Genomic DNA, 12,296 nt, shown 5'->3' with positions numbered 1-12,296 from the left:
CAAGTAATTTTTCTATTTGCTCTTTTGAAACAAAAAGTCTTGTTTGATTAGAGTGCAATTCATTTGTTTGTGTCCTCATATTTTTTTATGATATTAGATAGACAACCAACTCTGGTAGGATCCTTCTTTTTAATCTCCACTCCTTTAGATGAGTTAGCATTATGGAGTATGTGTATATAGATTGTGGAATAGAGATTGAAGATATGATCTTTATGAAAGATTTACATGTCTTGGATATGGTCAATTTTGTTAAATAATATTTATGTTGTCTTATTTATTAAGGGTAGAATAGTACTTTCAGTTTAACCTATATATACTTTATTTGTAATTAGGTTAAGACTATGCATTCATAATATACAGTTTATTCAGAATTCTAGCCTCCTTTTTGTGTTTGATCTCAATTAGTTTCACATGGTATCAGAGCTGGTTTTATGGAACGAAGCTTAATCCCAAATACAGCTTCGCGGATCCAACTCTGCGGTGAGTTGGCTGGGGGTTAAGACAATTTTTTTTTGGAGTGATATTTTGTCTTCCGCTTCTGCAAAATTAGGTATTTCGACAGTCTCTGCAATTATTTTGGTATTTCGACAGTTTCTGCAATTATTTTGGTATTTCGTCTTCCCTTCAGCTTCTGTAATTTGGTATCTGCGTTCAGTTTTTGCAAATTTGTTTTGTGTTTTGGGAGTAATCGTATAATTTCGAGAAGATATTTGTTTAGTTTCTGCAATTGAGTATTTTGTCTTCCGCTGCTTTTGCATTCTGGTTATTTTGTGATTGTTGATTATGGCTACTGAAAGAGATGATTCGCTTCAGTCTGTGAGTGTGAGGTTGGATGGGAAGAACTATTCATATTGGAGTTATGTAATGAGAAATTTCCTTAAGGGTAAGAAGATGTGGGGGTATGTTAGTGGAACTTATGTGATACCTAAGAATATTGAGGAGGGGGATGCTGGTTTGATAGATACATGGGAAGCAAATAATGCAAAGATCATTACTTGGATCAACAATTCTGTTGAGCATTCAATAGGTACGCAGTTGGCGAAATATGAGACAGCAAAAGAGGTTTGGGATCACCTGCAAAGGTTATTCACACAATCAAATTTTGCAAAACAGTATCAATTAGAGAATGACATACGAGCTCTTCATCAGAAGAATATGAGTATTCAGGAGTTTTATTCTGCTATGACAGATCTTTGGGATCAATTGGCTCTTACTGAATCGACAGAATTAAAGGCATGTGGTGCCTATATTGAGCGTAGAGAGCAGCAAAGATTGGTACAGTTTTTAACAGCACTTCGCAGTGATTTCGAAGGACTTAGAGGTTCAATTCTGCATCGTTCTCCACTGCCTTCTGTTGACTCTGTTGTCAGTGAGTTATTGGCTGAAGAAATACGTTTTCAGTCTTATTCTGAAAAGGAATTCTTTCTGCTTCAAATCCTTCAGTACTAGCAGTACCTTCTAGGTCATTCTCTAATCATCAGAATAAGTCTCACACAAGGGTTGGCTTCGATGAGTGCAGCTTCTGTAAGCAGAAAGGTCATTGGAAGGCTCAGTGTCCTAAGTTGAGACATCAGAATCAAGCTTGGAAGCCTGGAAATCAGTCACAATCTAATGCTCATAGACCACCTCAGGGTTATAAACCACAACACCACAATACTGCAGCAGTAGCTTCCTCGAGTTCTATTACCGATCCTAATATTTTGGCTGAGCAATTTCAGAAGTTTCTCTCCTTGCAGCCACAAGCAATGTCCGCTTCTTCTTCCATAGGTCAGTTGCCTCATAGTTCCTCAGGTATGTCACATTCTGAATGGGTCTTGGATTCTGGTGCTTCTCATCATATGTCTCCAGATTCCTCATCTTTTACCTCTGTATCCCCTTTATCCTCCATTCCTGTTATGACTGCTGATGGCACTCAAATGCCCTTAGCAGGTGTTGGTTCTGTTGTCACACCTCACATGTCTCTCCCTAATGTTTATCTTATTCCACAACTCAAATTGAATCTTGCGTCTATTGGTCAAATATGTGATTCTGGTGATTATTTAGTCATGTTTTCTGGTTCCTTTTGTTGTATACAGGATCTGCAGTCTCAGAAGCTGATTGGGACAGGCCGTAGGGAGAATGGACTATATATTTTGGATGAGTTAAAAGTGCCAGTTGCTGCTGCTGCCGCTGCTACTACTACAGTTGATTTGTCTTCCTTTCGTTTGAGTATTTCATCTTCTAGTTTTTATTTATGGCATTCCCGTCTAGGTCATGTTTCGTCTTCTCGTTTGAGATTTTTGGCATCCACAGGAGCTTTAGGAAATTTGAAAACTTGTGACATTTCTGATTGTAGTGGATGTAAATTGGCAAAATTTTCCGCCTTACCTTTTAATCGAAGTATTTCTGTTTCTTTTTCACCGTTTGATTTGATTCATTCTGATGTATGGGGACCTTCTCCTGTTGCCACAAAAGGAGGGTCTCGATATTATGTCTCTTTTATTGATGATCATACTCGTTATTGTTGGGTTTATTTAATGAAACATCGTTCTGAATTCTTTGAGATATATGCAGCTTTTCGAGCTCTTATCAAAACTCAATATTCTACTGTGATCAAATGCTTTAGGTGTGATTTAGGTGGGGAATACACTTCTAATAAATTTTGCCAATTGCTTGCCCTAGATGGAACCATCCACCAAACTTCATGTACAGATACTCCTGAGCAAAATGGTGTTGCTGAAAGAAAACATAGGCACATTGTCGAAACTGCTCGTTCTCTCTTGTTGTCTGCTTTTGTTCTTAGTGAGTTTTGGGGAGAAGCTGTTCTTACTGCTGTAAGCTTGATTAATACAATTCCATCTTCTCATAGTTCGGGTCTATCTCCTTTTGAAAAGTTATATGGGTATGTCCCTGATTATTCCTCATTTAGAGTCTTTGGTTGTACTTGTTTCGTTCTTCGTCCTCATGTAGAACGAAGTAAGCTATCCTCTCGATCCGCTATTTGTGTCTTCTTGGGCTATGGTGAAGGTAAAAAGGGTTATCGTTGTTTTGATCCAATCACTCAGAAACTTTATGTGTCTCGTCATGTTGTCTTCCTTGAGCATATACCTTTCTTTTCTATTCCATCCACTACTCATAACCTGACTAAATCTGATCTTATTAGTATAGATCCATTTTCTGAGGATTCTGGTAATGATAGCTCTCCCCATGTTCGATCAATTTGTACTCATAACTCTGCAGGTACTGGTACTTTACTCTCTGGCACACCTGAAGCTCCATTCTCATCTACAGCCCCTCAAGCTTCATCTGAGATTGTGGATCCACCTCCACGTCAGTCCATCCGTATTCGTAAGTCCACAAAACTACCAGATTTTGCTTATTCTTGTTATTCTTCATCATTTACTTCCTTTTTAGCCTCTATTCATTGTCTTGTTGAGCCCTCTTCCTATAAAGAGGCAATTCTTGATCCGCTTTGGCAGCAAGCTATGGATGAGGAACTTTCTACATTGCATAAGACAGATACTTGGGATCTGGTTCCTCTACCTCCTGGTAAGAGTGTTGTTGGTTGTCGTTGGGTGTATAAGATCAAGACTAATTCTGATGGGTCTATTGAGCGATATAAAGCTAGGTTGGTTGCCAAAGGATACTCTCAACAGTATGGTATGGACTATGAGGAGACATTTGCTCCGGTTGCAAAAATGACTACTATTCGTACTCTTATTGCCGTAGCTTCGATTCGTCAATGGCATATTTCTCAACTTGATGTTAAAAATGCCTTCTTGAATGGAGATCTTCAAGAAGAAGTTTATATGGCACCCCCTCCTGGTATTTCACATGACTCTGGATATGTTTGTAAGCTTAAGAAAGCATTATATGGTCTCAAACAAGCACCCCGTGCTTGGTTTGAGAAATTCTCTATTGTGATCTCGTCACTTGGCTTTGTTTCTAGCAGTCATGATTCTGCTCTTTTTATTAAGTGCACTGATGCAGGTCGTATCATTCTGTCTTTATATGTTGATGACATGATTATTACTGGTGATGACATTGATGGTATTTCAGTTTTGAAGACAGAGTTGGCTAGACGATTTGAGATGAAGGATTTGGGTTATCTTCGATATTTCCTGGGTATTGAGGTAGCGTACTCACCTAGAGGTTACCTTCTTTCTCAGTCGAAATATGTTGCAGATATTCTTGAGCGGGCTAGACTTACTGATAACAAGACTGTGGATACTCCTATTGAGGTTAACGCAAGGTACTCTTCTTCTGATGGTTTACCTTTGATAGATCCTACTTTATACCGCACTATTGTTGGGAGTTTGGTATATCTCACCATTACTCGTCCAGATATTGCATATGCTGTTCATGTTGTTAGTCAGTTTGTTGCTTCTCCTACTACTGTTCATTGGGCAGCTGTTCTTCGTATTTTGCGATATCTTCGGGGTACAGTTTTTCAAAGTCTTTTACTTTCATCCACCTCTTCCTTGGAGTTACGTGCATACTCTGATGCTGATCATGGTAGTGATCCCACAGATCGCAAGTCTGTTACCGGGTTTTGTATCTTTTTAGGTGATTCTCTTATTTCTTGGAAGAGTAAGAAACAATCTATTGTTTCTCAATCATCCACCGAAGCAGAATATCGTGCCATGGCATCTACTACCAAAGAGATTATTTGGTTACGTTGGTTACTTGCTGATATGGGAGTTTCCTTTTCCCATCCTACTCCTATGTATTGTGACAACCAGAGTTCTATTCAGATTGCTCACAACTCGGTTTTTCATGAGCGGACTAAGCACATTGAAATCGATTGTCATCTTACTCGTCATCATCTCAAGCATGGAACCATTACTTTGCCCTTTGTTCCTTCTTCATTGCAGATTGCAGATTTCTTTACCAAGGCGCATTCCATATCTCGTTTTCGTTTTCTAGTTGGCAAACTCTCGATGCTTGTAGCTGCCGCATCGTGAGTTTGAGGGGAGATGTTAAATAATATTTATGTTGTCTTATTTATTAAGGGTAGAATAGTACTTTCAGTTTAACCTATATATACTTTATTTGTAATTAGGTTAAGACTATGCATTCATAATATACAGTTTATTCAGAATTCTAGCCTCCTTTTTGTGTTTGATCTCAATTAGTTTCACAAATTTAAATGCAATGATATTCATCGTCTCTTTGCGAATCTTGAATCTTGTAACTTTGAGGTTGATGCTGCAAGCATGGATGATATTCAGATAGCATTCCTCTTCCCCATGCTCCCAAAAAACCAAAGTAAAAGGTGATCACATCGAAACTTTGAAAGAACATTCTTAAAGAAGAAAAAAGAAACAAAATCTGAAGATGGAAATGCAACTTGACACTCTATGGTATTGTTAGAATCTAGAATAGCTTTTCCCAAGGGAACCAGTCTGAGATTGAGAATGGTCAAGAGATCAGTCTCCAGGACCTGAGCTAGAGGGTCTGCTATGAAACTGTTGCAATATGGACACAGAAATTCATAACACAGAGACATTGTGACTTTCTCAGAATTGCGGGAAATTCTCCTGGACCTAACAGGAGGATCTGGTGACTTAGGAATACAATACTCAGAAGAATCGGAGGGGGTGACAAACAAGAATAGCAGAGAAGGGAGAACAAGGAAAGAGAGTAATGGAGAAGAAACCGTTTCTTTTTTTATAGTTTAGTACATTGAAGCTTCAATGTCGTGTGGGGTATTTATAGGTGTGGCAAGTGATCAATAATATTTCTGTCCCTGTCAGAAATGGGACACATAATGCCTACCCTTAATGTTCTGTTAGTAGTTGTTGAAACCCATCTAATATTTTTCCTTTTTAACAGCTCTAATGTGGCTTAACTACTCGAGCATAATAATCTGATACCCCTCAAATGGGCTTGATTTATTGAAGCATTAACGACTCATTCGTGGTTTTTAAAAAGTTCTTTGTATGTTTTGATTTCTCCTCTTCATTTTTATCAGCTTTAGTAAAACGGAGACATCAAGCATTCCTTAAGGACCTGCAGGCAGTTGATAGAAAGTTCAGAGTTTTGACATGGGATTAATGTCCGCAAATACTTTAGCCACCGACCAACCTGATATTCTATCATTTGAGGTAAAAGCCTTGCCAAATCATTTGATGAAATCAACAATGGAATGTCGTGCTAAGCAAACTAGAGATGAGCAAATGATCAACATTTAAGTGTCCCCTTTTGCATTCAATGGCTGGTGGTGATGCCATGAAAGTGATTTCATCCATTGAGTTTATGGTATGTCAAGCCATTCTTAATGGTTCAGCACAAGTTAGAGATTGAAAAAGTGAATGGTCTTCAAGTCTTCATGAGTTTACCATAATAACCTAGTACATTTACTCTCCTGTCAATCCCAGACAGGAAACGATAGAGACAGGGAGAATGTGAGAAACAGTGGTGTCTGTCTCCCTCAGCTCTGCTACGAGGAAAGTGGGAGCAGTGGAAGGTAAGAAAGAGAAAGGAAAACGGAGGCTGGGTTGGATAAGGACGGAAGGATTCATTTGCAATTTTTCCCTGGGAGAGAATGTTAAGAGAGCAGAAATCAGCGGCAAGCATTGCTGCTTTGAGTGGGGAGTGACCAGTCCGTGGCCTACATGAGTGATAAATACGGCTGTAAATTGTAGGGTGAAAGACAAGTAGTCGTTTGCTTCAGTTGTTAAGACTTGGTCAACTTCAAAACCAGTCAGATAGAATTGATCAAAGCACACGATATTCAAAAAATCCTTAGAAGTCAGAACACAGACAACAGCACATTCCATGGTACCTATCCTCTTGTTGTGTTAGAAAACAGACCCGTCGCCAGCATAACTATATGCACATTGAAGTCACAGTCGAAAGCTCTTCCAAAATCCATAATAAAAAGTATGTTTGGTACCGCACTGTATGCATAAATGATAAACCAGTGCCTCGCTCCAACCCAGAGGCCAGCTCCTCAGCGGCTTTTCCCTATCATTTGTTATTTTATTTTATTTTATATATTTAATTAAGAAAAATCGAGAAATGTAGGCGACAGAATTCATTTGTCAACATTCCCCAGCTCAAGCAAATTCTCGTTTATTTTATCCACCCCTTCCCCCCCTTATCTTCTTATTTTTTTATTTAACATAGGTATCCGGATCAATTTGTGCATACATTGATTAATTTCACGGTCCTAAAATTAACGATCATATAAATATCTAGTGGTTATCATATTATTAATAACAGGGTTCAAACTTGAGATCATAAAGAAGTAAATCTCTTAGTTCTAAGCTTTTATTATTGGACCACCTACTAGATAATAAAAAAAAAAATCTTTTTTTATCAGCTTTATTCATAGTCTTTTCCTTGATCTTCTCTTTTATTTTGGTTTAAAATTTCTTACTTTTAACTCAGAATTGGGATTTTAAGGTAAAATTTATTTTTATCCTTATAGATTCAATAATTTTACACCTTGATCACTATAATTTAAAAGTTTTCTATAGAACTATCTAGTGGGTGACCAAGTGGTATGAGTTTGGGATCAAGGAGTTTGCTCTCTTTTTAATCTTAGGTTCAAGCCCTGAACTTGTTAATATTGATGGTTATTAGAGACTTACCTAAATTGTTAACTTCATGACAAATGAGGATTAGTCAAGGTGTTCGCAAACTGACCCAAACACCCCCACGTGAATTAAAAAAAAAGTTTTCTATAGTTTAAATATCATCCCTAATCGTTTAAATAGCTCGAAAAGAAAGCTCACTTCTATCATCTCTCTTGTACTTTTTCTTAATTATTTTTTTTATCATATAAAGTGAATAAAACTTGAAATATTTACCAGGACAGAACAACCATAGGACTTGATAGCACAGGCATGTATCGTGTTGAAGAAGATTTCATGAGGACCATGCTGCAAAATGTTGCAGTGATAATTAAAATAAACTCAGAGAAGAAACTTATTGTGATAAAAATTACAATTAAATCCTGAGGTTGACTATGCTGATGAGAGACTTGTTGAGAAGCACGCGTGTCGTAGTTCATTTACAATTAAATCAGCAGAAGCTGGGCATAGTGTTTCCTAATAGATAGATGCATTAAGCTTTTCACTGTAATGGATATCATATGATTGCGATGAGGATATGAACATGAAAAGCAAGGAAATGATGAGAACAATGGAGGATAATATCCTGAAATTTATTCCACAGGAACCCTAGTTTTTTGAGAGGAAGGCCTGCCATGTTAATGTAAGAACCATGACAAAGGAATCTAACTTCCATCCATTTTGGAAACAACTTTCTTGTACTTCGATACAGAAATTAGCTGGATGAACTTTATGAAGCTCAATGTCTGACCCATTTAAGAAGATGACAAATTTGTGGTGACACCAGGAACATGTAAATTATCCTCTAATATGAATGCCAAATCCTGGAAATTGTTCCTTTCAACATTAAGTCTATCCGTAAAAAAAAGATGTTTAAGGTAAAGTGATTCCAACCTGGAATCGCGTTAAGTATTTAATTATTGGTGCTGGCGTAGTGTGAATGCGACCGAAAACTTCAGAAAATATTTGCTGCCACTAATGATGAATTTTTGGAAGCAAGGTTTACACAGATCATTTTCTTGATCTATAATTATGTTACAGAAATAAGCAGTAGAGTTTGAAAACGGTATAATTTTAGAATGACATAATCACGGTATGAGATTATAAAGCTTGGAGCTGAAGCTGTATTTCAGCGGGAAGCTGATTCCCTTTTCTAATTCTATAATCATCTTCAGAGTCCTACAGAGCTTTTAGGACAAGTTCGAGGGGTTGGCAGGCCAAGTTTAAGGCAGCTAACACTCCTAAATGCCCCTCTAGGCCTAAATTTGCACTATCGGAATAAAAGGATTGAGTAAATTGATTGAATAATGGACACTAACACCATCAGATTTATAACATCTTATCCCAATTTCTCCCCTTTACACTGGAAGGCCATCCGTGTCAATGCTGGTTTTGGAGCTCACAATCAGAATGATTGCCAATGCCAGATTAATGTGACATAAAAAGAGCCAACAGTCCAACATTGCAAAACTCAGGCATTGAAAACTGCAACATTTCAATAGCACCATCAAGTATAAGCTAGGAAAGTGTTCGCATATTAATACCACAGTCAGCTAGCCAAAATGCACTAGAATTCTCTTTATTGGTGCCAGAGATGTCATGTTCTTAGCTTCACCTCGGTAGCAAACTGGATGGATAGGATTTTCCTCCTTACTTGAGCTGACATTATTCGGTGGAAGTGATTTGCAGGCATTTGGTATGACATTGCTTTTGTATGCATTGCAGATGTAGGTGGTAAATTTTTCATAGTCCTGCATTGAAAGCACGGTTATCACTAGCACACGAGAAAAGACGATAGAAACCAAGGATTAGGGACTAACATTTCCGAGTTGTTTGCTATCCACGACAACCCAAGGCACAAACGTCTGAGGCGGGCTAAGATGTGCAGTTTCATAACCATATAGAGCTTGAAGCTGCATATGAATTTGGTTCAAATGTTAAGCTATAATCAAAGCAAAGAACAATTGATAGTGTCGAATTACGGAATACTATAGAAGAAATGTTAGAACTGGGAAATCAGAAAGTTAAAAAGTATTTTGGTGCTACCTTCGCTCCCGTTCCATTGTTGTAACAGTCCAAAATAGGTTTTTCAGGCAATCCAAGTGAGCTGAAACAAGATTGCCAATTTGAATGCCTTCCCTCAATAGCGAGGAACTCAATGCAGTAAATCAGTGCATAATATTTGTTCTGCATTACAGAATATATAGATGAATATGTCTATTTTAAAATAATTTATTATAAAAACATATAACAATAATTTTGCTTCTAGTTAATATGAATATATGCACACGGTGATTGATTATAGCTTATGGAAGAATAAAAAGGAGGTCCTACCACATCATGCCAGACATTGATGGCGCAGGCTTGTATTGTATTCAGAACACATTCATCAAGACCATTCTGAAAATTTTGGAAAATTCATGGTTGCATAAGACAAAAAAAAAAAAACAAAAAAAAACAAAATACTCTACTAGAAAAGAAGAGAGTTGAAAACTTGTATGGTAGTGGCACATCTTTGTCAATATCACTCTGACATTAGCTAGCCTGGAATTACCGGTTGCCGTTCTTCAATGGAACAATATGAAGGCCTAAAGCAGATAAAAAACACACAATCGAAAACTTAAAAGATCATATCTAATACAGAGTTAAGCGAGTATTCTTTGTTAATTATAGACTCGACAAGATCAGATACTTAACACTGGAAAAAGAGAAAATGGACCCTCGTTTTTAGTGCATGATCTAGCAGCTTTTGGCTCTTTCGTGGGTGTGTGTGTGTGTGTGTGTGTGTGTGGTAAGGGCAGATGGCAATTCAAAAGCAAATGAAGATGTAGAAGATGGATGTCACCTGACAGATGATGGTGCTGTCAGTTTTGTTGAAATGAGCATTACCCCATGGTACCATCCTGAGATTGATGATGTTGATGAGATCATCGTTGAAGACCCTACCAAGACTTTTGACAATGAAGTTTGCACAGGATGGGCATAAAGCTTCATAATAAACCGAGAGGTTAACCTTTTGAGGATTGATAGATGATGAATCCTTGATATCACCAGGATTTGAATGAGAAACAACATGAGATGGAGGTAGAAGGAAGATCAACATGAGAGTAATGATGAACGAGAAGACTAGTTTCCCAGAAGCCATTTTTGTAAGCATAGCACGTATATAGATGCTTTTCCACAGCGTGTCAACTTATAAAAGGGTGGTAATTTTGACGATGGTAAACCGACAACAACGCCCTTAATTACACTCATATCCATGCTTTCGTAAAAGACAAATGACCATCAATTTTAATGTTTACGATCTTTGTATTTTCCCTATCCTTTTCGAATTACAAATGAACTTGACAGGGACAAGGAATACTAATAATTAATGCTATTAGCTTATAATCATTTTAGCTTGTATAAAATGAGCTTCTGGGGCCAACGGATTTCATGATTTAATGAATTCTGCAGGTTTGTTTTCCTTCGACTTTCTGATCTAAAGCTATGGTTTCTTTTCTTTCTCATCAATCTTCGAAGTGGAAGGACTTGGAGTCCACTGCTACGTATAAAGAATGTTTCGAGGAGTAGCAAGATGACCTAAAGCAAACAAAACATTACTCATTGATCACATTATTTTCCATAATTTTGTTTCCCAACACAATATCGTACAGGCACAGTAACCTCTTGCAAATTGTAGCAGATGAGGCGCACAAGACTTTATGACTAAAATGACAAGAGTCGAAGGACAGGACATCTCTGTGATGAGGCTCTCTGTGCACTGCATTTCAAGTCGAATAATAACTGCAGCAGTTATGAACCGCGTGCTTTGAACTTTCTACAAAAGCTACTGAAGGTAAATAAGAATCTTGACTTTCTTGAATATTGAGATTTCTTGGAGATTTTATAGGTTGTATGGTTTCCAAATTTAGAGCAGTTTCTTTTAATAATTATTTCCCTATTTTTTTTAATATAATTAGTTCTTGAGCAAGCATAATTAGTATTGTATCATACTATACCTTTCTCATTCTTTCAATAAGAAAATCAAGAGAGTATTTTCTTTCTATTTTGAAAACATGGTATCAATGTCAGGTTTTTGAAATCCTTGAGTCCCCTGATTTTCCTCTATTATTGTCTGGTTTTTTTAAGTCTTTTGTATCATCTGTAAGGAAAAATAAAAAATAAACAAACATAACAAATCATTCTCTCTTTGATATCTTGAGAGAAATATATTATGTTTGTGTGTGATTTTCTATAGAAAAAGATAAAGAAATCTAAAAAATTCATAGCTTTTTGAAATAGTCATCCGAATTTGATTTTGATATCTAAAATTAGGAGAGAGATCAACAATAGCCATAGATTCATTCAAAGATCATGAAAACTTCGTTTACTTTGCCAAGCTCATTGAGCAAGCTAAACGCTACTCAAAATGTTGGATACAAAGAAGAAATTGAATTAACAATGGAGAGAGATGCATACTTTGAGAGTGTTTGGAAACACAGGTCAACCCGTGTTTCTTAAAAAATTTTAAATTTTATTTTTGTTAACTAAAAATTAAATTTTTTTTTTAATATTTTGAATCATTTTAAAGCTTTGATCTCAAAAATATTTTTTTAAAAAATAAAAAAAATATTATTTTGATGTATTATAATATAAAAAATACTTAAAAAAAAACCGCAACTACATTTTCAAAAGAAAAAAAAAAAAAAAAAAAGGAGGCTACAAGAATGTGATTGTGAGGACGAAAATATGAAG

The 12,296-nt window shown here is 36.7% G+C and overlaps 1 protein-coding gene and 1 long non-coding RNA gene across 3 annotated transcripts; one reads left to right on the top strand and one right to left on the bottom strand.

Annotated features, from left to right (window-relative positions):
• Positions 1-1,419: 1,419 nt before the first annotated feature.
• On the top strand, positions 1,420-2,392 carry LOC140955698 (uncharacterized). Its single transcript, XR_012170117.1, has 2 exons — positions 1,420-1,791; positions 2,076-2,392. It is a non-coding gene; the product is annotated as an uncharacterized lncRNA (long non-coding RNA).
• Positions 2,393-8,536: 6,144 nt separating this feature from the next.
• LOC118048177 (gamma-interferon-responsive lysosomal thiol protein) lies at positions 8,537-10,745 on the bottom strand. Of its 2 annotated transcripts, XM_035057756.2 has the most exons (6): positions 10,405-10,745; positions 9,894-9,959; positions 9,606-9,746; positions 9,380-9,472; positions 9,175-9,310; positions 8,537-9,044 (listed from the first exon to the last, which is right to left on the bottom strand). In XM_035057756.2, exons 1-6 carry the CDS (start codon positions 10,714-10,716, stop codon positions 9,031-9,033), a joined length of 762 nt encoding a protein of 253 aa, XP_034913647.2. In that variant the 5' UTR covers positions 10,717-10,745; the 3' UTR covers positions 8,537-9,030. The 2 variants fall into 2 exon arrangements, with proteins under 2 accessions (XP_034913647.2, XP_034913646.2); XM_035057755.2 differs by having other exon boundaries at positions 8,538-9,310.
• Positions 10,746-12,296: the final 1,551 nt, after the last annotated feature.

The sequence above is a fragment of the Populus alba genome, chromosome 6 (assembly GCF_005239225.2).
Source record: "Populus alba chromosome 6, ASM523922v2, whole genome shotgun sequence".
NCBI classification, from domain to species: Eukaryota; Viridiplantae; Streptophyta; class Magnoliopsida; order Malpighiales; family Salicaceae; genus Populus; species Populus alba.
Note: the sequence above shows the minus strand (reverse complement) of the source record. Positions and strands in the feature narration are given on the sequence as shown.